Below are 24,135 nucleotides of genomic sequence, written 5' to 3'. Positions count from 1 at the left end.
ATTTTAGTTTCCTTGAAACCCCCAGATATCTGCAAGCAGATCCCACCAAAGAAATATATAAACAAATTTCAGCTTCATTATAGAACCACGGAATGGTTTGGGTTGGAAGGGACCTCAAAGTCATCTAGGTCCAATCCCCCTGCCATGGACATGGACACCCTCCACTACATCAAAACAAACTCTTTCTCTTAGAGGATCTCCACTTGCAACAGCTCTTGCTAGCAGTAGAGAAAGGAGACACTGCCACAGACCACTTCAGTGGCCAAGTGCTGGGCAGAGTCAGCTGGAATACAGGAAACCCCCTTCCCTGAATTAGGGCTGGACCCACAGACTCCAGTGTCCTTGCTGTACCCTGTAAGGTAAAGGGGGAGTTTTTGGGTATCTCCCTATTTTATGAGACAGGAGAATGCTGCTGTCACAAAGCTTCAAGAGCTCCTGTCCTGAGATTTAATATGCAGGAGGTGGAAGTTTTGTGCTGTCTTTTGAGACATTCTTTAATATTCAGCTGCAGGAAGTCATTCCTACCGCAGAAAACTGCCCTTCTGGTGGAGTCAGGACCAAAGTTCAAGTCATTTTGCTCCTCTGTTTACCCTAAATCGTTTTCTCAGAATAATACTTCTGTGCGTGGCCATTTCCTTGGGCTTCTTGCTTCCCTGGCTCTGCTTGCAAATAATCTGAATATCCACCTGGCTTCCCAAAGAGCATCTCTCTCTTTCTCTCTCTCTCTCTCCCTCTCTCCAGAGGGCCAACTAACCGGCTCATTTCTTCATTTTCATTTGGTGAGTCATTAAAACCAGGAAATAGAGTCTGTGTAGTAGAAACCCATTGAAATGCTGACTGCTAGACTTGACTGAAGGATACTTTTCATCTCGATTCAGCTTCCGGACCCTCTTTATCCTTCGGATGCAATGTACACCACGCAAGCGCGGTTGGCTTCTTATCCCTGCGACAGAAAAACAATCAACCTAACCACAGGGAAATTACATACGCTGGCTTTTCAGGCATTTCCCCTCCTCCACAACTCTGTTACCAAAAAAAGTGCCAAAAGGGGAAAGTCCTTGTTTATCTTTCACATGCAGTGAACTTGAGCTCACTTACCCGTCAAACCTGCAAGGATACCTTCGTGTTGTTCCCTCCGCCAGTGCAAAGCCAGTAACTTTGCATGGTCTCTGCTGGGCAGCCACCCAGGAGGATCCAAAACAACAGGCGGAGGCTCAATAAAATAGATGCTGTGACCCACTCTGAAATAGATACGGCAAGATGAGCTGGCGAGGAAGAAAGAGTCAATTTGTCTCAGGCCCCTGTAAAATCCCAGACTGTGTTCTCAGTAATATGATCAGATCTGGGGCTAGATGATCAGCTTTGGCAGTTCTAATAGACTCTGTCTGCCAGCACTGTAATTGTAAACACAACCAACATCTGAACATAATAATAATAATGATAAAAAGTAATGTTACCATGGCCCACACCCATTGGGACGTCTCATTTTTGCTTTGGCTTTAGGATAAAGGATGATGAGGACGTTTGGATCAACAGCTTCATTTCAGCCAGTGTTTCTGATAAGTCTGTCACCACATTTGTCTCTGGAAAACATTAAGCACAACACAGAGCTCATTCCTAGATGATGTACAAGCAGCTTGTTTTTCTCATTTCACCACAAATCTTATTTATATATACATTGCAAATAGATTGATACCACACACAGAGCACATCTATAGGGCCTGATTTTTCCAGTGTTATATTAGATTTATGATCTTGTAATTCCATAGACTTTAATGAGTTTTACCAGACTGAAGCTGGTTTCTAAAGAGAAAGGATATATTACAAACTTGCACATATTACTTGTGTATCCACCCAGAAACGTTAGTATGGGCAGACACCTGGCACAGATGACCATAGTTAAAATTGCCTCGTACGCCCTTTTGTAAGACCCCGATTTCAGTAGCTCACAACTGCCAAACATTTGGTGCTCAGGCAGAAATTTTCCTTCTATTGTACTTGCCTCGGGCTAAATGTTTTCAGACAGTTTGTCGTGGTTTTAGGCTGATCCAGCAACTAAAACTCACACAGTCTCTCCTTCTCCAGTAAAGTGGAGAGGAGAAAAATATAATAAAGGGACTGAGGGTTGAGACAAGAACAGAGGGAGCACCCACCAACCATGGTCCCGGGCAAAACAGACTCAGCTTTCTTAAAAGCAAAAAAATTTATTGATGGTTACTTAAAAGGACAAAGGGAAACAAAACCGGTTACGTGAGAGGATAAAAAGAAACAAAGCCAGACCTTAAAACCGACACCTTCGTTCCCCCGCCCTCCCCGCTCTACCTCCTCCCCCCAGCAGCACAGGGGGCAAGGACTGGGGGAGTACAGGTCAGTTCATTCCGTGCTGTTACTGCTGCTTCTTTCTTAAAGGAGGCGGAGTCCTTACACCCTTTTCCTCTGCTCCAGTGGATCCCGTACCCACGAGGAAAAATCATCAAACTTCTCCAGCGTGAGTCCAGCCCACAGGAAACAATCCTTCCCCACGGATTGCCCCAGTGTGGGCTTTACCATAGTCTCGGATTCTTAGGGAGTCATAGCCACTCACTCCGGCGTGGGTTGTCACGCAGACTCCAGATGCCTCTCTGCCTCGTCGTGCATCCCAACACGACCGTCCTCAGGCTCAGGCATCTTCTCTCCACGGGCTGCAAGTGGATCTCTACTCCACCGAGGCCGTCCTGGTTGCAGGGGGGGCCGCCTGCCATCTCACCATCAGCCGCAGGGGAAACTCGGCTCCTGCACACCTCCTCCCGCTCCATCCTCACTGACCTGCTGTCGATGCGGCTGTTTCTCTCAGATCTCAGTCCTCTCTGGGTGAACTCAGCCCAGTGGGCACCCCGGGAGTGGGGTGCCCCCGAGTTCCCCAGCTGGCTCCGCTGCCGCCATCCTCAGTGCGCAGCGCCGGCCCGCCGCAGGCAGCCGCCCGGCCGGGAGCCAGGGAGCGGGGGCAGTGCCCTCCTCCCTTCTCTCCTCACTCCTGGGCAAAGCACCTTTTCTGGTTCCTTTGTCCCAACTTAAATAGGGCAATTCGCAGAGGCGCTGATTGGCTCAACCCCAAGGGGGATGGCAGTCCGATCTGGTGGCCAGAACCAGGTCTGACCTGGTTCCAAAACCAGGGATGTCACAGGGAGCAAAGCCCCTCTCCTGCCACCAGAACCTCCCCCCCCCCCCCCCCCCCCCCCCCATCAAACCATGACACAGTTGCAGCAGAATTAGTCCAGCCATTTTGAAGATGAATTTAGGGAAACCCAGTGATTCACCAATATTAAAAAAGGCTCCAACTGCCCTATTTAGAAGCTCCTGAAGTTTCAAAGCAAGGCTTCAAAACACTGGAAGGAAGTAGTATGCTGTATCCCAGAAGGGGATGTGATGCTGCCTTGGAAATCTGTCCACAATCCAAGAGAGACATGCCCAAAACCAGCAGTTCCCACTCAGCTGTTGACTGTGCACCAGGCTGCAAGTTACCCATGTGTGCTCGCACTGGCGTGCTCTGCCGCAACGGGAGATCTCTGCGCTCGCACCAGGCACGCCGCAAACCCACAGCACGTGGTTACAAAATCATTCACAAGGAGATGATCAATGCCCCAAGTGTTCTGCTACACAACCACGTCGTGTTTGCTCTGCAGGCTTCAGCAAACAGAGGCTGGCTGAGCTCAGAGGGCCACCAGAGGTAGCAGCTGGGCAATATGGGCAAGCAGCAAACTGTAGAGAAGGCCACAAGGGGGGAATGTGAAAGCTGCCCTAAGTTAGGGTTGTTTTGTGGGGATTTTCTATAAACAGCTACTGGCAATGCCCTGGTTAGCCTTGTCAAAAAATCCCTACTATTGTCTTTGCTTAGGCAGAGCTATACTCATTTCAGCTGCTTATCCCTGAGGAAATACAGAAAATACTGCAGAACAATGTGCTCTTCTTGGTGCATGAGCGGTCTTTAGACAACACAGAAACAGAAAAACTTAGGGTGGACCAGAGCTCGGGAATTAAACGGTCCAACACCTCATCATCAATTTAAAGTGAGGTCAAGGACCAAGCAAGGCTTTTCTGCAATTCTCCACTGTGGAGGATCACTGTGGCATAAGATAGAACAGCAGCATGCACAGACAAAATCTCTCCTTCTGTCACCTCGCTTTTGGTGATGACACCCAGATCATGCAGGAAAAAAGAAGCGACCACCTTCACAAGTGACAGAGTGAGAGACAGGAGCCAAGACAAGAGGGATGTCTGCGGATGCACTCTGCCACAGCAACTCAGACCAAACTCCAGGTTCTTCAACCATCTGAAGAACTCCCTAGCAAAGCAGGTGGCCCACCTTCTTCTAGAAGTTGGCCATGCGTACCAGTGGTGCCCAAACCCTGCAGCCCAGTGGTTCACAGTAAACCCACAGCATACCTTATGTTTTTCAAATAGGGCATTCTACCTTTAACTTACATTTACTCTAATGTTTAACACAACTCCTGCAGACTAGCTGCTGACCATTCACTGCGGCCACTGACGGTGGTGGACTGCAGACCACCCTGCCAGAGCGAATAGCTTTTCACTGCACACTCTTAACTCAAGTGGAGGTCTCTGCTAAATCTCAGTCTAAGTAGCTCAGCCATTTTGCTGACCCCTGTGAGGGTACATATGGTTCCATATGGTGGGAAAGCTGTTTTTTTTTTTTCATTTTGCTCCTAAGACTAAGCATAGGAAAGGATATACAAACAAATGTTAAGAGAATTAAGGCTGCAGAATTAAGCAGTTACAAGCCAGGAACTGGCTGACAAGCTCTTAGTCACATAAAAGAAAGATCTAAATAAATGTGTTATGATAGCCAAAAAATGCTCTCTGAAAGACAGGCTAGATAAATAGAAATAAAAGAACGAGGCTGCTTTGTTTGAGAACAGCTTCTTAAATCATGATCATCTTTCCAGACCATTTCCTTCTCTCCTCCCTAAACTCCTGCCAAATTGCAGCTAGGTTTAATATGAAGATTTCACAAAAGGTTAATCTTTGCACTTGAGAAGCAAGCAAAGTTTGGGCTTCAGAGATGATTTTCTTAGATAATTTTGAAGAGTTATAATGGTGTAAATTGAGTACCTTGAATTTACCACACTGGAAAAGCTGCAGCACTACATAATTCTTCCTGTAATTTTCCTTCCTCTATAAAGATGACATTCATCCCTGTGGTGGGTCTGCTATAGTTAAGGGTTAGATTTATCAAGATGAAATCTGCCTTCAGCAAAAGGAGGAAAAAGGTTTGAGAACAAGTCTGTTTAGGGTTGCGCAAATATCCTCAAATTTCCCCCCCACTTCTCTGCCATCCCAAATAAGTGCCGCGTTTGTTAAGTTTCAGTAAAGGAAAACCATTTCCCATAAACCCAAGGAAGGGGGCTTGCTGTGAGGCCAACGGAAACCTCCCCAGGCCACGTTGCATCTGGCTGGGAGGAGAGTAGCCAGGAACGGGTGAGCCTGCAGTGGCGGAGGAAGGCTGATCGGCCACTCGATCCCCACCATGCGTTGCCTAAGTGCCAGCCCAGTGTGCACCTGCTATCCACGGCAGAGCCCACATGGGCAGCAGATGTTCACAGGTTGGCACTCGCATACCAGTCTGAAGCGTTAAATCAGCTCACGCCGGGGGAGAGGTGGGATGTTGCTGTTCCACCTCCTCGGGTGAATTCTGAGCAGCGTTGTGCTTGGGGTCCTGTTGTGAGAACAGTCATGAGGGCCTGAACAGAGGAAAGCAAAAGTCACGCTGCAGGAGATACCTCTGGAGCCAGAGCTAAGGACCTGTCACACCTCAACACACAGAAGACACTAATCAAAAGGCTTTGACCACTGGGCAATACCAAGGAGGCTAAAACCAAACCAAGCCAAAATCAAAGAAAGAAACATGGAAAAACAAACAAGAAAGTTACATGAAATCAAAGCAAATTCAAACCCTTTTTCCTGAGAACCCCCGCACACTGCCAGCCCTGCAGCAGCCTGTCTCCAGCAGCTGCAGTCACAGGCTTCACAGAGCCTTATCTGCAGGTCAGAACGGGCAGCTGAAGCAGTCTTGAAGTCTGGAGACACTGTTCACACCAATCCTGTTCCTGTTGAGGAGGTGAGCAGGATTTTCAAATGCCAGTCAGGTGGGAAACTCGTAGAGGAAATGAGTGCGGGAGCAGCACAGGCTGCAAAAGGCTAAACCTGAGAGGATGGAACTGTACGACAGCCACAGCTTGAGGTGGGGATAGGAGCACGAAGGAGAGGGTGATTAGTAAAGGACAGCCCATTTAAAATGGGAAAAAAGTCTTATTCTTATCTGTCAAGTTCTGTCTTTCACTGATAGAAGCTATGCTTTTCTTCTTTTTTTTTTTTTTTCTCAGGAGCATTTGACTAGACCCCCAAAACTGCAGGCATCAGTGCAGGCAAGATCATAGCTCTGGAGAAGGGCCAGCAGAGTTCAAAGCCCCTGGTTGGAAAAAAAAAACCAATGCTGACAAGCATTGAGGGAAAAATTTATGAGGTCTTGATTGCTAAAAGCGTATGTTTGGGATATAAAAAAGTAACAATTATGCCACCCACACTGTTTATTCTTTTCTTATGTGTGGAGCTTTGGGCTAGTGTGTTGAAACATAAAACAATCTGAGCACTTTTTAGATAGGATTTATAGCATTCCTGGACTGACATTTAGTGCTATGGCTTGCAGTTGAGCATATTATTCAACAAGCCACCTGCCTCTATAAATGTCACTATTTGGGCTCAAACTTGGTTTATGTATAACTCCAAGGAACTCCTGTTCTTTCAGTTCGTGTCTGTTTACGGGGAGGTTTCATGGCACACAGCGCTGAAAAAGACAATTTGTAGAAAATATAGGTTAAAGTCTTGGGTGATTTATCCTGTTTGGAAGCAGTAGAAAGGGCCCTGTGAAATTTGCATTCCAGTAAAGGTGCAGGACTGTCCACAGAATAAATTGGTCTTGGCTTGGGCAACCAGCAACCCTGTGAGAAACACAGAGAATGACCCACTCGCAGTGAAGAGCAATGGATCACCACGCAGGGTGGCAGGCAGCCTCAGATTTTCGCATCTGGACATTGCTGAGCCTCTTACAAAGCACCAGAGCTGCCCAAAGGGGCTTTGTCTGGCTGCAGGGACTCCTCTTCAGTGCAAGTACTGCAGAAAGGTGGTTGGCAGTCTTCCAGCCACATCCATGGTGGCAGGCAGGGAACCGCACATGGGATGCAGAGGCATGTCAGGACTGCCAGGTACTGTAGTCTTCAGATTGCACAGTTGGCCACACCATAGCGCAGTCCCAGAAACCATATCTCTGAGTGCCTCCACTCTCATCAGAAGAAATGAAGGCAGCACTTGGAAGCAAACCTCCACCCAAGAGCAGCTGCAGCAGCAATGGCTCCAGCACTGGTTTTATAAACCACCCTTGATTCTGGCTATATGCTCAGGCAGCTGTATTAGAATCACAGAATAATTTAGACTGAAAGGGATCTCTACACATCATCTAGTCCAATGTCCTGCTCAAAGCAGGGCCAACGTAGGTCAGGGCCTTGCCCGTGCTCATTGGGATGAAATACACGCTGCCACAGCTAATCCATTGCCTTTTTAATCACAGAGACACATTACCTAGATGTGTGCTGCAAAACCAGAACACTTGCCACACGGTCTTAGGGTGGGAATCCTGTTGGGCAGCAGAAGCCACTGGCAGATTTACTGCATAACCTTGTATCACAGTGGAGCATAGAGAGGGCTCCATCAAACCCTCATTTCTTTGCTAATGTGAAACCAGCAATTCCCTGCTTTAAAGGGAAGAAAAAGCACATATAATTTTTCCCTGGGGTCTAGTCACACCAGAGACACCAGGAGGGGAACATTTCTGGAAAATGAGTGGTATGTTGAGATAGTTCACAGAGCAACTGGGGGTGCTTCATGTCTCTCTCTAAAATCTCCATATGAACAATCAGGTCAGAAAACTGGTATTTTATAACAGAGACATAACAGGCATTGCTCTGCTTTAATGAAGCTCTCTTCCACTTGGCAGAATATGCTGGCCTGACAGAATCACTTCTTATCTAGATGTAAATGTTTTGATGTCTGAAGGTATCTGGTATCTTTCTGCAACCACTACCAATTAAGCTTTGAATACTGCAAAAAGAGAAAAGCTAAGCGCACACCTGTCACCTCATGCAATCAAACCTAACCAAAAATTTAGCCTTCTGGGAATGACAAATTGACAACAGACAGAATGAAAATCATCTTGATGGCTAGCTGAGCCTAACGTGCTCACTATTGAAAAAAATTTACAAGTTATATGTATATCATTCTTGAAGATCATGGAATGAAAAATCATACATGGCAGAAATCCCAAGGCATGACTTCTGGCAGGTAATGAGAAACACTTTTTGCTTTTTCTTGCAGGAGGTTTATAAATGGTTGTACTCTGCTCTTGGAGCTTTTCTTCTACAGTTGAATTTTCCTGTACAGAATACAGTTCTACAGGCAAAGACTGGGTGATGGCACATCAATCGCAGAAATTAGTTCTTGTTTGGCACCAGCAAGATGAGTAGACTCTTTTGAACAGTCATTGTTTGAACATGTGGGGGGAATGAAGCAAAGATTTCTAGAACCATATGAATTCTAATATGTAACGTAAAAATGTCCCATGCTAACAATAATCCTGAGGACAAACCCTTATGCTAAAAGCAAGATTGTTGTAGATGAAACTTCACATCTTTCCTGCAAGTGAAGGGAACAACGCATACAGAAGTAAAGCTCTTGTACATCCAGAGCTGCAAAGCAACTTTGTGACTGTTACAACCAAGGTTTGCCACTTGGAATAAAGGCATTGTCATTCCCTGAAATAAATAGAAAGGGTCAAATGAAAGATGAAGGTAGGAGCAGGAAGAAAAAGGGTCCTAGACTGCTAAAAAGGCTTTTTCAGAAAACTGCCAAACGGGATGCTTGATAGAGGTTACATCATCAGAAATCATGTGTGCAGAGATCTACAATCTAGGATCTTCTCCTCTCAAATACTCCTTCCTTGGATGCTCAGTTGGCCTAGGGAATCAAGGTGATGGTGGATGTTGAGATTTTTTCTTCCTTGACCCTGACTGGCATACATACTCTATCAAAAGGAACCCATGAACATGTCAACAAAGTGAAAAATAAATCTATCTTTATTCTAACAAAGTCAAATCTTTAAAAATTAGTCACCCGCAGAATGGTACAGCTAAGCCCAATATGATCTTCTCATGGACCCAAAGGTTGCTGTAGATGAAACCAGTGTCAAATGTATGTAATAAAACCTATAGAAATGTATTTTGCTGTCAGCTTTCCTAGGAAATGCTGGACTTGAAGTAGCTCTCCAACAGAGAGACTGCACAAATTTAAATAATCACACGTCGCAAAGAGCTTTTAGTACAACAAAACTGAACCACAAACTGATCCAACAAGTTAGATAAGTAATAAGGGAGCCTCTTTCTTTCAATGTCACCCCTGACTCTCTCTCTCTCTCTCTGCCTTCTGGCTCCTGTAGCAAGTCAGGCACATGGTGGAAAAACGTTTCAAGCCAGTGGGTGGCATCCAGTATTATATGCTGGATGTGTCGTTGATAGTTTGAATATATCAGATATTTTTAGCTACTGTAAGCAGTTCTAGGCAATCAAGTATTGTAATCAAGAGCATACAGCTATAACAGTTCACTCAGAATTTTAAGGATTCAGGTTTTGCAGCTCTGACAGTTAATGCGTTGGGATGCTACGAGCAGAGTTGCTCCCTGCTTTGGCGTAGCACAGCCATTTTCAGAAGAATGATCTTCCTGAGAACTCCCCACTGTGCTCAGCTTAGCGGATAGTTATTTAAGTAATGCTAGCTTTCTGCAAGGAAATAGGAAAGGTAGCCCTTGTTGGAGATATTCAGAGTTATCCACTACGGTGAAAATGTCCGGGTTAGCAGTGGGCCACAAAGTCATGCTACTTGAGAAATGACAGAGATTATAGACAGGGAAAGATTACAGAGCACCCAAACTTTTTAAGACCAAGCAGGAAGCCCGTAGAAAACCTATGATTCCTGCCCAGCCGAAGAAACCTGCCCGAGCAGAAGCAGGGAAGCCCGACACCCACCCCCCCCCCCCGCGTTTTCACCCGGTTTCGCTGCTGGCGGGACCGCCCCGCGCCGGCGGGGCGGCCGAGCGGCGGTCAGCACCACGGACAGCGGCGCGGGCACGGCCGCTCCCGCCCCGCGTCTCGGGCGGCCGCGCCCGCGGGAGCGGGACCAGCCGCGCTGCTCCCCCGCCACGCAGCTGGTGCAGGGGGGGTGTGTGTGGGGGGGTTAAACACCGGCACAACAAAGCGGCCACGCGTCTCCGCGCAGCGGCCCCCACGCGTGTGCTTTGGAGAAGGAGCAGCAGGCAGAACACGCAGAGGAAGAGGAGCCGCTGCAGGAACCGTTGAGCTTGGGTGTTTCGTGGCGGAGTTGCGCCGGAACGCGGCAGGGTTTGGCTCTGTGGTAGCGACCTGGCTCTGCTACCAGAGGAAAACAAAACGTTTCCCCCACAAACCACAGTAGGAATCTAGGAGAGTTACAGATGTATTCTGAACTGCTGCAAAGGAGTGAACATGGGCTCTGTAACTCTATCAACAGCTCTGTATTGCCTCCCTAAACCTGTGTGCACCTGTGCTCCTCCTCTTCCTCACAGCTACATTTTTATCTAGACCTTCCCACAGCCTGGTCTCTCCTACCTGGCTTTCCAGTACATCCATACAGAGACAATACATTTGCATCCCTCGTTGATGGATCACCGCAAAGAAGCAAAAGCTTGATGGCAAAGATGAGACTGGAAGGCACAGCTGTGCTGGCTGCGTAACTCCATACTGGGGTTGAGCAAATACTTTCAGGGTCAGGAATGTGCCTCTGCTTTGCCCTGCAGTAACACAAAGGAAATGACTGCAGGTGCCTATCTCCCTCTCTAGCCCTTTCTCCTTCACAAATATGCTTTGTCATCTTGGAAAAGGTTAAGGACATGGAGGTCACAACCCATCTCTTTGAAACCTCCAGAAATCCCTCCATTCATCTGGTTCTCCCACGCTTAGATCCTTTGTCAGTGAGCTGCTCCTTCTCTTGTGAATAACAAGCCACCTGCTTCCCTCAGCAAGCAGAACCTACCAGACACCTGCTGACACTTTGCAATCCAAGCAGACTGATCTCTCATATAAGTTCTCCTTTTAAACCTCCTCCTCCCACACAACTCAATAGCTCATGCTATAGTTTTTATCTTCTATACCTCCCTCTCACACAGAACTCTATGACGACGCAGAACCCTATAGTTCACGCTTCAGCTTTTGGACTGCTCTGAGAAAGTGACACACCCTTGCAACCGAAGCTAACGCTACTTCAAGCAAGGTGTAGATTTCAGGGTTAGAAATTGCATGGTAGTGGGACTCATGCCTAACGCTTATTGCTTTCTCTGCTCATTTCCTTTCCAATGCAATGCTAATTATCCTCTGACTGTCTGAAGCAGAGCCACTTCATTCAAGAAAATTGCCATTATCACATTTTGAACAAGTCAAAAACCCGCCCTCCTAATCATCTCTGCCCACATAGCCCAGCCAAGCTACTCCCTGACCCTGAATTCCTCTTGCCCATCCTACAGAAAGAGCAGCAAGACTGACTGGATAAAATCCTGAGCAATCTTGTCTCATCTCTGAGCTGATCCTGCTTTGGGCAGCAGGTTGATTAAAAACTCCCTAAACTCCCTTCCAACCTGAACTACTCAGTGGTTCCAAGTTTGCAAACAGGGATAGTAATAGAAATTGACAGAAAATCCAGCTCTGTAACACACTCCGCTACATGAGTTAGGTGTTTCCCTTCTTCAGGGTTTTCCCTTAATTCTAAAGGATCAGCAAGTGGTCAACAGAAAGCCCAGGATCTGGCCACCGCACACCCAGGGGCTCGCCACATTCAGTGACTCATAATCAGAACCTTACCTACCTTGAAGTGCTCTGCTCAGCAGATTTCCAAGCTGTTCCTGCTGATTGCCCTTTTTCAAGGTCCTACAACTTTGACATTCATAGATCATCTTTCTTTCATAGCACCTACTGATGAACTGCTGACCTGAATGCAGCCTGACATGTTTCCCGAATGCTGTAGTATCATTTCCTTGGGTTGGAGCATCCACAGTAAAAGACAAAAATGAAAAAGCACCAAAAATGTCACGATAGATGGTGCAATTAAGGCAACATTATACACTGTAAAATAGAAGAGAAACTATAGCTCAGCTCCCGGGCAAGAAAAGGCTGTAATTTACTGTAGCAAGACAAAGCACACGCATCAAATTACTCCTGTGTTTCTGAATCTCTTATGCACAAGCATCAGCAAAACGGACTTGTGCACTTGCACACAATCAGCAAACAACAAGTAGAGACTTTTACTTCTGTAATTACTGTTGGCTATAATCCTCCAGAGTCTTTCCTCTTTCCCCTCCACATAAACCCAACAGGAGTGTACTCACATTAGAATTACCCACCCAGCCTGGATGGTTCATCTCCCTGAGCTCGCTTTATAAGAGAAGGAAGCAGGCTTTGCCAGAGGGTGATTTAGAGCATCCAATGGCTTAGAAGCACAGCTCTGTCTGTCCCCAACTCTCCTACAAAAGCCTAACAAGATAAGCCTGCTAACCTAAATCAGGTGCCTAGAAAATCAGGTGGTGTGCTTATTTTTTTCCTTCTCTCTCCATTAGCACTACACATATTAGTGCTCACCTGTGTGTGTTTAAGGTCATATCCACAGTTGGTGATTTTTCCTCCTACTTCTCTTCAACCAAAAAGGGGATATTATAGAAAAAAAAAAAAAAGTAAGAAAATGAGATGTACAAAATCATATTGTGAAACAGAAATAATTCAGGAAAGGATGAAATGCTTTCCAGTGCTTTAATATGGCTTCAGAAATTCATTAGATTATGAACTGTTAGTGTCCTGTTAGGCAATCTCCTGCAGCAGAATAAATCTTGGACTCTGGCATTCCGTAACACAAGTGACCTTGGATCAAAGCCACAAAGATGGCAACAAAATAAACTAGCACATGTCCTTTGACATTATGTTTATGTAGCTGGTGCTTTTTTTTTCCTGCAGCAGTACTATCATAAAGTAAAACCTGGAGTTAAAAGTCAACTATAACTCCATCCCCAAACGAAATGTAAAAGAAAATTACAGCTTTTTTCCCCCCTCTTAAAATCAGGAACAGAGCAAGAATATGAAGCTATAAACTGAGTATTTGCAGTTTATAAACAAAGCAATACTCTCTTTTTCTCGTCATAGTTAACCTCGGACTTGTTTGCCTCATGTTTTTTGTATCTTCCCCAGCCTGCTGTATAGTCATAGAATTTCGTTCAATCACCATTTGGGCCCTGATTCAGTAATTTGGCCCTGAAATGCTGAAAAAATTCCTCAAAATCTATTTGAAAACATTTTACACAATACTGTATCTAAAGAACGAAACAGAACAGTAAGAGAATCTCATGATTAATAATCCTTGCTTTGTGGGAATATCTCTCATCAGAGAAATCTGGCATCACTCCACAGTGTTCCCTAATTCAGCAGATCAGAGCCACACACTCCCAAGAGGTGCACACGTGAGAGGAGGAAGACAGAGGAATCCCGAATCACGACTCAGTGTGAATATTTCCTTGTTTACAAAAAGCTGAAGTTCTAAGGCAAGATCCAGATGCCCTGGGAGACCATGGCATCCTAAATCTACAGAATAGACAGCAAAGCGAGAGGGTAGCAAAGCCTAATCAGAGGAGACAGGAGACAAAGGCGAGCGCTCTCCCCCACCCGCCCATGCCAGGCAGCCAGGCACCATTTGCAAGCACAAACAGCTTCTGCTTCTGCCATGCAGCGGCAGCAGTTTTTCAGTATGTGTATTTTATTAGAAGAATATCAATCACTAAGTAATAGAAAATCCCACTAAACAATCAAAGCACCTTCACAACAGTGCGGAAGAGACAACCAAAAGAACTGAGGCAGCCTGAGACCTTGTAGAATTCTCTCTTCTTGACAGAATGACCTTCGGCAGCCAGGGAAGTCCTTTAGATCCTCCAGCCTGGTGGCTCAGATGGCCCTGGGTTCTGAAATCAGCCGTACTTACAGACCAGAGGAGCAAAATAGAGAAGTATTAGCAACCTCCGTACTTTAGTCCTACCTTCATGAGATCAGTAAACCTTTTAACAATGCAATGGGATAAATATTTTGCAACTGAAGGTCAGGAGTAGTAACTATTCCTTGGAGCAATTTCCTTGCTTGCTCTTCCAGTGAAATCAATGCCCGGGGGACTTCCCGTGCACAGGCTCTCTCTTGGCCAGGTTGGGGTTTGCCCCCACCACAATGATGCAGACAGACCCTGTCAGCCTTTCTTCAAAACAATAATACAAATCAAGCTTATCATGCGGTTCACCCTAACTGAATTGGTTCTTGTTTGGCAGAATTTAACAACCACGATCCTTGCTGGACTGAGGAACTCGACTCTACGTAATCTTGCTTCGTGCTGACAGATTTCTGAGTGCTCTATATATAGAAATGGATGGTGATAGCTGGTTCTGTTCAGCACACATCAGATGCACTGTGGTGTTCTCCGATTACTCTTGTTGCGGTTTTGTTTAACTCTCTGCATCCTCCAGAAGGACATTTATGACAAGAGGAAAACGCAGCACAGGGTTTGCTCTCTCCATGCAGACGTAGCTCTTCCAGAGCACAGCCCCACTGGCTGCTGAGATCCGAGCGTCAGCCCCACAGCCGTGGTCAAACCCCTACACAAAAGTGCAGCTGTTTTGCTCCATTATCGCACTCTGCACAACAACCTGTCGAGGAAGTCAGGTGCAAGGCAAGGTATGTTGTGCTAAAAAGGACAGTATGGATTATTTATGTTTCATAGAACAGGGAGACTTTGAAGTTGCTTAAGGCATCCTTATTTGTTGCAGTTGCGTACTCTGCCCTACAAGGTGCAGAGAGATAGAAGGCCAATACCTTTAATAACAAAGAAAACATCCATTATTCATATACTGTTATCACCTTTCCAGACTGTCTCTCTCTCTGTATGTTCCTCGATCTCATTTATACGACTATGGAGAGTTTCCTGATGTGCACACAAATCCATGTAGCTTGCACTCTGCCAGAAAAAATATAAATTCAGTAGGAAACTGCATGGGATTTGTTGAAGTTCCGGTGATTTAAACAAACAGGTAATTAAATTATTTAAATTATGCATTTAACATACTTGATACCAAGAGAAAGCAAACACTGATCATCTTTCACCCTTGCTGGTGACCAACCAAAAGAAAGTACCATTTTGAGAGATTTGGAGTTAGAACTCAGCTTAAGGATGTGATTGTGGCTAAAAGAAGCCCAATGCTCTGTCAGAGGGCAGACGGAGGCATAGGAGCCATGTATTTACTTTGGTAAAAAATACACTCTTTAGAGCCTGTTAAAAGTGGCAATCACAACCTACAGCTTCACAACCCATCCAGCATGTTTGTTAAAACCTGCAGAGAGGCTACAAGCTTCCCAACACCTTGAGACATGGTATAGATGATACCACAAGTCACCTGGAGTTCTGCTCCCATGTCATCAGGTTCCCTTCAAAGCTTCGAGAGGAATTAGCAATCAGGACGTCATTCATCACCTAGCCGAGAAGAGCTTTTCTACAGGAGAGTTCATCACGCTGAGCAACCCACGCAAGATACAATTAAACAATGTCACTGCTAGACAGATGAAAATTGCAGCTCAGCAGAGGAACTCACTGCTACTAAGCAATTTCATAAAGTAAGTATGTTCTGGCAGAGCTTCTCTGGAAGGTATTAGCAGTGATCCAAATGCTAGGACCTAGCAAATTTCTTGGGTGAAATCCTGGCTCCATTAGAGCCAATGGCAAAACTCCCAGGCATTGCTACAGAGCCAGAATTTTAATTTCTCATGCCAGCTGCAACAGACTGCTATGGCTCTGGGCAAACTACGCTAACTCACCCTCCCCAGTTACAAAAATGGGCCACTGACCGCTGCTCTTGGAGATACTGTGGAAGATTCACAGAAGTGGCCTGTACAGAAAAGGGCAAGCGTTATCAAACAGCGTGATTTAGCAAACAGGCTACGTCAGCAACTCACCGTCAGGGAAATACTCCACTGATAGAAGTGCCAGGCTTGCAGTTTCAGCAGGATTCATCTCTTGTCCTGTGGAGGCTTGGTAAAACTATCTTCTGTATGAACTCCATGCACAGAAGACTGGCCCAAGCTCTGGAGCAATCCCCCCCTCTCGGGACTGCAAGATGACTATCTTCACTATTGCGATGCTTTGAGAGTTGTATTTGGATGATCCTTAACAATCTGATCTACATCAGACATCAGTTATGTTCTTTTGCAGGCCAAGCATGCACGTGAACAGTTGCCTTCACAAGTCTGAGATTAACAAACACACACCGCTACACAAACTCTGGATAACTCACACATTTGTTTAAAATTAATTCTGGGGTGTTCTTGCAAATAAGTTTTATGGCTGTATGAAGAGAGGCTATAAAATGCGATTGGGCTCCTTGGTAGGTGGCATGTTACTTTTTTTTTTTAAGAGATATTATTCCTCCCATATAAATGCACAACAGATGTAACATTTGACCTAAGCAATAAGATTTATTACTATTTTTAAAGCAAATTCAGCACAGCTTAAGAGAACACTGTACAGAATTCTTTAAGCTAGAAAGAGGTTCTTCTTGTCATCAATGCATGTTTTGCAGTTGTCAACTCTTGCCCTCAAAGCCAACCCACAGCTTAGTATTTTAGGCTTCTTACAAAGGTGATGATCCTGCAATTCAATCTGCTCATGCAGCACACAGTGGTCTCCCTCCAGTCACTGCAGGCATGGGCTTGTATCTTTGCTTTTAATGCCAAAAGAAATCTGCATGGCCTCTTTGGTCTCTTTTTCAGCCCAAGAACATTTCAGGTGATTTACGTAAAGTCTACTACTGACAGCACATGCAATCAAAAGCAATTCTCACACATTGTTTGGCGACGAAAAAAAAAATGCATTACTGTTGCGGTCAAAGAATGGAGTCTCACTTATATTGTCTTGTATTCATTTCTTTACCTCATGCACTTTTGTATAAATATTTATTGTTTCATATTTTCTTCAGAGGCCACAGTTCTGCTGTTTTCTAAAAATAACCCATTTATGCATAGTCTTCTCTTTTCAAAGCGCTCATCTTTTTCCTTATTGTTAAGTTAATTTCCAAGATCTCCATGCATGGAAAGTAATGAAAAAGGGATATGTGCAACTTTACTAACAAGCATGTTGAAAATATCTAAAAAAGAGGAACAATTCTTGGATAAACACCTTCAATGGTAAACAGTTCTGTGAAAAATCAACAGGCCTCCATGTCATGAAGTAATTTCGTATTTTGCATAAGGGCAAGAACCCTGAAAATTAAAACATACCTGAACATAATATTAAAACCTTATTTCAAGAAAACACTCAGTTTTGTTGCTCAACAGCTTCAATTATCAAGTAATTTTTCCGTTTTGCATTTCACTTCATCTAATATAATCCTGGATGGTCCAGCAGGCAGCCCCTGACCAACACTCTCCATTCACCTCAGGTGAATCCTGGAGCTGACACTGTGGCATTCACATTGGAGAAATCAATGCATCTGAAAGTTCTTCTCCTACTCCACCACGCACATAGCCAAGCACTTAAAATAGTGAACCTCTATACAGCCTATGAAGAGAATCCTCGCATTAATATACCACTTTCACCTCAGTTTTCTGATACAGACAACAACCAGTTTCTAATGAAAATTTCTGAAAATTCCCAAGTTCAAAGCCTTGCACTAAACTTGGGGCTCCACAACAAGTCAAGCATGTTCTCTTCCTGAAGAAAGGCATGGGACAAAGTTTTTGGTCACTCCTCTAGAAGATCCAGGCAAAATCAGGAACGCTGCGGATCTGAGATCATATCAAACACATCACCTCAATGTAAATGGATACTTTCCCAATTTATCACAATTACATATGCCTGCGGATTCTCTTTGAATTCCTGACCCCAAAACTCTTAAGTTGAGGACTTGTTCATCAGTTACCTCCCTACACATAGTGCACTTTAGGTAGTCCTTTGCTAGGAGATATGCTGATAATCTTTAAGAAAGGCTGTAATCCCACTGAGTGTCTTCCATTGGTGATTGCACATCAGCCAGGACAAGAGGTTCCCAGACTTTTTAAAGGGACGCATCTGTTCTCTGCCAGAGAAGAATCACACTAAATCTTTACCTCTCATTAACTGCTGTCAGATTCAGGGTACTGATATCCATACAGATGTTGCATATTCTATTTTAAAAGTATCAGAGTGCATTTGCAGTGAGTATTGGGATGAGATTGGCAGGCCAGGGAAGTTTCTACCTGTCTAGTGCACAAGCACTGCTTTAGTTCTCTTTTGGTTTACACAGGTTTTGTGTGGTGGTATCTACAAAAGTAATAGCAGTGGAAGAGGTGCTATCTTGTTGGCCTGTTCTTACATCCTCTTTAAGATATGGCTTTATGCTAAGACTTTCTGGTATCTGGAATAGCATCTGGCTTCCTTTAAAACATTGGGAACATCCATCTGTACTGTATTGCATCTGTTTGGGGTAAGATTTGACATCCAAGAGAAGACAGTGCTATTTTCACTCCTAACGTCAAGAAGTTGTTAGCCATACCCACTGCATGCTTTGCTGTGATGAGGGAAACGTGATTCTCTGTCCACCTGCAAAGATACAGAGTCTCCTGGACTCGAAGAACATCCTCAATCAGGGGTGGAGATCCTTGAGGAACTGACCATCAGACTGTCAAATCTTCTCAAAAGATTGACTAGGGCATATCTCAGAACTGGGACTGGGTACTCCATTACACAAGGCGTTTTTGCCTATCCTTTGAGAAAATGTCAGTACAAAGTGTGGGGATTTCAAAGCACCCATATTACGAAGTAAATGACAGAAAGGCTCCTCTCAAACTGCAGGCACACGTAAGAAGTTTTTGTAGTTCTGTATCATCTGCATAAGTCAAACGAGACTTCGTTCTATTGATACAAATGCAATGGATAGGTTGCATTGCTTCAAGAACAATAGGATTTTAAAAAATTTGTTTACGCTTTACCTTTTCAGATATTTTTAATATCTCCTGAAATATCTGATAACATGGCGGTTGGCAAAAGGAAGGAAAAGAGGGAAGAAAAAAGGCTGAAAAGTATTCTGGAAACAAAAGAAAGTTAATCATTCATAATGTCCATAATTCCTTTGGCTCACAGAAGTCTCAAGACAGACTCTTGCTTTATAGTAAAAAAAAAAAAAAAATCCTCTACTGTCCTACCTTCTCTCCTCTACAATGTATGATGGAATCCAGAGTCACAAATGGCCTGGACTTCACAGGCAAAAGGCATGTCCTAAAGCATGTCTCCCTGACACTCCACAGGCAGCCCTTCCCCCTAAAGCAAAGAATCTCACAATATCGTTTTGTGTAACATTCTTTACATATTTTGACTTGCGCTCCCAAAGCACATTTATTTCAATCAGACTGTGCACACGTAGGGTTTTTGTCTTCTTTTTAGCTTTTTCTTTAGCTTGATATTTTGCACTCTTTCTGAAGTTGGCCATTTTGATTAAAGCTTTTGCTTTGTTACGAAAGCAAACCAAGTACTTGAACTTTGAGAGAGAGCAAAAAAGAAGCAGCCAAAACATGTGGTGATTATTATTTTCCTTTTAAGAGTGACAAAACAGCATATGCAATTCAATACCCAAGATCAGTTAATTTTACCTGAAAAAGCAGCTTACCATGTAAGTTAACATTTGCCATGATTGTAACCTACACAATGATAATTCCCTATGGAAAGCCCCTGTGGTGCTCATATGAGTCACCTTCACACGTCGGGAACGTGGGCATGGGGCAACATAGGTCACTGGTTATCAGCCTTTGTTTTATTCTACAATACATTCATGATTCTCTGCAGTTCCAACAGCAAATACATCACACTTGGTTGGCCGATGCTGGTATCTGATATTCCATCATTATCTTGGCATCAAAGTGAGACAGTAATGCACATTTGTGTTACTCTCCCTTTAATGTAGTACAAAGCTGGACACAGCTCAGAAAGAAATCCCTACAATCCATTACCTATTTATGATCATGTACAAACGGGTATTTATCATGTTAAAAGAGAACCATATGTTAAAGTGGAGGCTAGAGCCCAATAAATCTTTCTGGATGAAATCCCTTTTCAAAAAAAGGAATAATATAATTAACATTTGCTTTTGCCAGTAGAAACATTTGCTTGTGATTCTCCTGGGAAGGGAAGGGCATTTAACCTTTTTACATGCCATCCCCTCAGACATCTCTGACCCCCACTGCAAAATAGACAACAAAGATTCCCGACTCCACACTGCTGATTAAACTCCTTGTAAGAAACATCTGGATGAAATTTTCTTGGCAGTTGATTTGAAAAGTATACAAGAAGCAGAACTAGGGAGCAGCCATAGTTCAGCTGAGTGACACAAAGATAATGCTATGCAAAAGAAGATTTTTCCTTGAACACATTAACTCCTAAATATGAACTTGTGGCTGTGCGAGAAACCTCATTAGCAGAAGAAAAACAAATCTCCCTCTTCTACTCTGCATGCCAGTGTAGAGAAGGAAAATGAGCTCTGAAAGAAACCCAACTCGACAATCTCATTTTTTAAAAATAAAATAATAAAAGGCTTAAACAGGTTACCTGCTTAAAACTCAACTTCAATTGTCAGGTAAGAGAGAAGTTATCCATGTCCTTAACTTCCGAAAAACATTTCTTAAATACGTGAAGGATTTCAAAACCTCTATGGTTTTTGAGAAACTCACAAACAAACTGGATGTAATGCTTTCCTACTGTCTCACTCGATACACCCCCAGGCCTAAACTAGCAAAAGTGACCTATGATTTTCATAACCTGACATTCAAAATAAAGGATGCCCCAGCCCTTTGCTGCTTGAGCTTAAAGAGCCTGTCCAAGGCAGCCCAATGTATTGTTCACTTTTGGAAATTCACCCTGGAATTTTCATGGTTTTCCATATGCACAACAGACCTACAAGTGAGAAATTTTCACTGTTGCTATAAAGTGAGTAGCAGCCGTTGAAAAACCTACATAACTGGGCCAACTTTACTCTGCAGCTGCTGTGTGGGGGGAAAAAAAAAAGCAGCAGCAGCAGAGACCTGCACCAGAGAGAGTCTGACACAAAGGTGCAGGAAAAAGAAAAACAGTGGGGAATCTTTTGCCCCACAGCTGCCAGGCTGAGAAAATTCCAGGGGATGGGGCAAGGAACAGGCAGAGACGCTTTGCCCTCTTCCAGAAACCAAGGTGTAGAGTGCTTCAGATTTATCAGACTGAATTATAATTACCTGACATATAAGAAACGAAAGCTTCAGCACAATGCAGGGCCGGCAATCTGTAATTTGCTACAGTCATTGAAAATATGATGGGGTATGGGAAGGGCTCCGACTTTTCCGTTGGGGCACTGCTCTAAAGAAATACATTATCAGTATGTGCTTAAAATTGCTTGGTAAATATTTTTATGTCATAAAGAAATTAACACATACAGACAAAATCCAGTCTAAACATTCTATCCCCAATCCAAACTGCACATTCTAAAGCACCTCTACTTATTTTGGCTACACCACTGCGCTCCCAACAGATCTAAAGGAGAGGCAGCTATTCAAATTAGTACTGCTATCAGTTTTTCATTAAATGAGTATATTCACAAACACCTTATTAGATGTGTCTCAATTTATGAGAAACCAGGCTTTGAAATTTAGGAAGAAATTTGCAGATAATGAAATTTCAGCATAGGACAAGAACAGTCAAATGGAATGCAGATCAGAAATCCAATCACAGAAGTGTAAGAGTAAGAAGAAAAAAGTTTGGAGCTGTTTTTCTTCTATCAAGATAAACAAAATATTGTAAATATTTTGTACCACATTGTTCAGTACTACCACTGGAATGGTAATGAATGAATAAAAACAGAAAAAAGTTTTACAGAATCCCAAGTAAAATCCAATATTCATCAAAAATAGCGGATATAAAAAGTTGTCATGTAGAACATCTACATGCGAGGGCCACACCACTTGTCCAAGCAGGAGGTAATATCAATGTAGATTTAGGGTAGCCACCTGCCATGCGTGCCATCATAATTCACGCGAGTTATGTAATGGCTAAGAGAAATAATTTAAGACTACCGCATCAGGGGAAAATCTGCAATTTTGTTAAGACCGTTTGACGTAACCAGTGTATGCTTTGCAGCTCCAACAGACACCTCCCTCTACACATTTGGTCTGCACCAAATAAGGAAGATGAGATAATATTCTCAATCCAGCAATGTGTATGCAACCAACAAACAATTAAACCAAGAAGTAAAAAGCAGGTGACTGGAAAACATGGAACCAAGGCTTACAGTGTATCAAGAAATGTCCTTACACTTAAAAAATTATAATGCACTCCAAAATCCATTTGTTCAGGCAATCCATGTACAACAGAAGGCACTGTTATCCATACGAATCTATCAATTCTGCACAGCAAAAACCTGAGAAGTGCAACTCAATTAGACGCAGCCTGGCCCCTCCCAGTCATTCAGGTTCCTTGAGGACAAATGTTTCCTTTCAGTCCATCAAATTATAAAAACACCACAAGAATTTGTACATTACAGTAGCTGGTTAGAAAGAGCATTCTGGTGGGGGAAGCACACTGCTATTTTCCAGAAAACCTTCAGCAGCATTAAATTACCCTCCCCTGACACTCAGAAGTCACGATGATTTCAAGAAAATGTAATGATGAGACCTTTCCCATTGACCCTTGTAGCTCATCCTTCAGTTGCCACCAGGAGTACTTCCAGCAAAGTTAAATGCTGTGATCAGTCCTTTGTTGTCAAACGTGTAGCCACTTTGTTGTTCTATTGTCTTAGTCTCTAGAATTGAAAGAAGGGAAAGAATATGAAAAATAGTCTATAAAGAACACTTTTCCCAGAGACAATACAGCAAAAAATGCAAAGTTGTGGAAAGAACTCTCAGTTGAGTCAAAATTTCATTCCCTAAATGCAGTTACAGTAATAAATTACACTCAGATTTCCTTTAAATGCATAAATGCACGCACCTCTACGACAGAGCTGAGAAACTAACCCTCTACAGGATCAGTTTATGTTACACTATTCTACGTGCTTTTTGATTAAATCCAAATTTATTTTCCAAGATGCAAGCTTTCTAAACATTTAAAACCTTACACCGACTGTGAAGGCCATGTTAGCAGTTAAAAAGTTACAAAACTGTTAAAGAAATAATAATCTATAGTCACCTTCATCAAATGCCTGGCTGACTGCTAGATTTTGCCTTAATTTGCTCTTCATTTCCAATGTTGGATTGTGCAAAACTAGTTTGTGCCCTTTTCAAACAGCAGCACACGGCAATCAATTGGAAGCATTGCAATCTCTCAGTAATCTCTCTGAATAACACACACTTCCAGGCAAGGGATAAAATAAGCACAATATCCCATTCACACTTCTTAGGAAATGTTAATTAGCACAGAGATTTATTCTCTCTATTGTTACAGACTAGATGCAGTTTCAACATCCTTGCAACAGATAAAATGGCCCCAGAGAAGTGACTCACCTGCAGCATTTCGTCGATGTTCTGCTAATGTATAAATCTCCTGCAGCTGTTTCTTCTGATCCTCACTCAACGGCGCTGTCAGTGAATGGTACCAGGCTGCGTCTCGGCTCTGCACCGCTGTCAGAATAGGAATGGATGAAAACTGATCATCAGGTTACACTGAAAGTTAATTTCAGAAGAACAAAATGAAACACATGGAATCCCTGATTGGTTTTAAAACAGAATTTGCACTGCAAAACAGTATTCCTGTTGGCTTTCTTAGCACAGGATCCTTGCTGTAATAGAGACGATCCATTTTGGGGAACTTAATTATATCCTCTGCTTTCTGAAACAGAAAGTTAACCATGTGACCATTATTCATGGACAATGATGAAGTGAATCTTCTAATTTAAAATTCATATCAAAACTATAAGCACAGGATTAGTCAAATAGGAAAGGGAGAAAA

The 24,135-nt window shown here is 43.6% G+C and overlaps 1 protein-coding gene across 3 annotated transcripts in view; it reads right to left on the bottom strand.

Moving 5' to 3' along the window:
• Window positions 1-19,464: 19,464 nt before the first annotated feature.
• IPO8 (importin 8) overlaps window positions 19,465-24,135 on the bottom strand; it is a 49,732-nt gene continuing 45,061 nt past the window's right edge. For 2 of the 3 annotated variants that reach the window (XM_086611193.1, XM_086611194.1), the window contains 2 exons: window positions 23,691-23,807; window positions 19,465-22,993 (listed from right to left, as the gene is read on the bottom strand). In XM_086611193.1, coding sequence (XP_086467319.1) covers window positions 22,896-22,993; window positions 23,691-23,807 — 215 coding nt within the window. In that variant the 3' untranslated portion in view covers window positions 19,465-22,895. Of the gene's footprint in view, window positions 22,994-23,307; window positions 23,311-23,690; window positions 23,808-24,135 lie in introns of all 3 variants that reach the window. The other variant, XM_086611195.1, reaches the window with a different exon arrangement.

Source organism: Tauraco erythrolophus, chromosome 4 (genome assembly GCF_009769465.1).
Source record: "Tauraco erythrolophus isolate bTauEry1 chromosome 4, bTauEry1.pri, whole genome shotgun sequence".
Classification (NCBI taxonomy): Eukaryota; Metazoa; Chordata; class Aves; order Musophagiformes; family Musophagidae; genus Tauraco; species Tauraco erythrolophus.
Note: the sequence above shows the minus strand (reverse complement) of the source record. Positions and strands in the feature narration are given on the sequence as shown.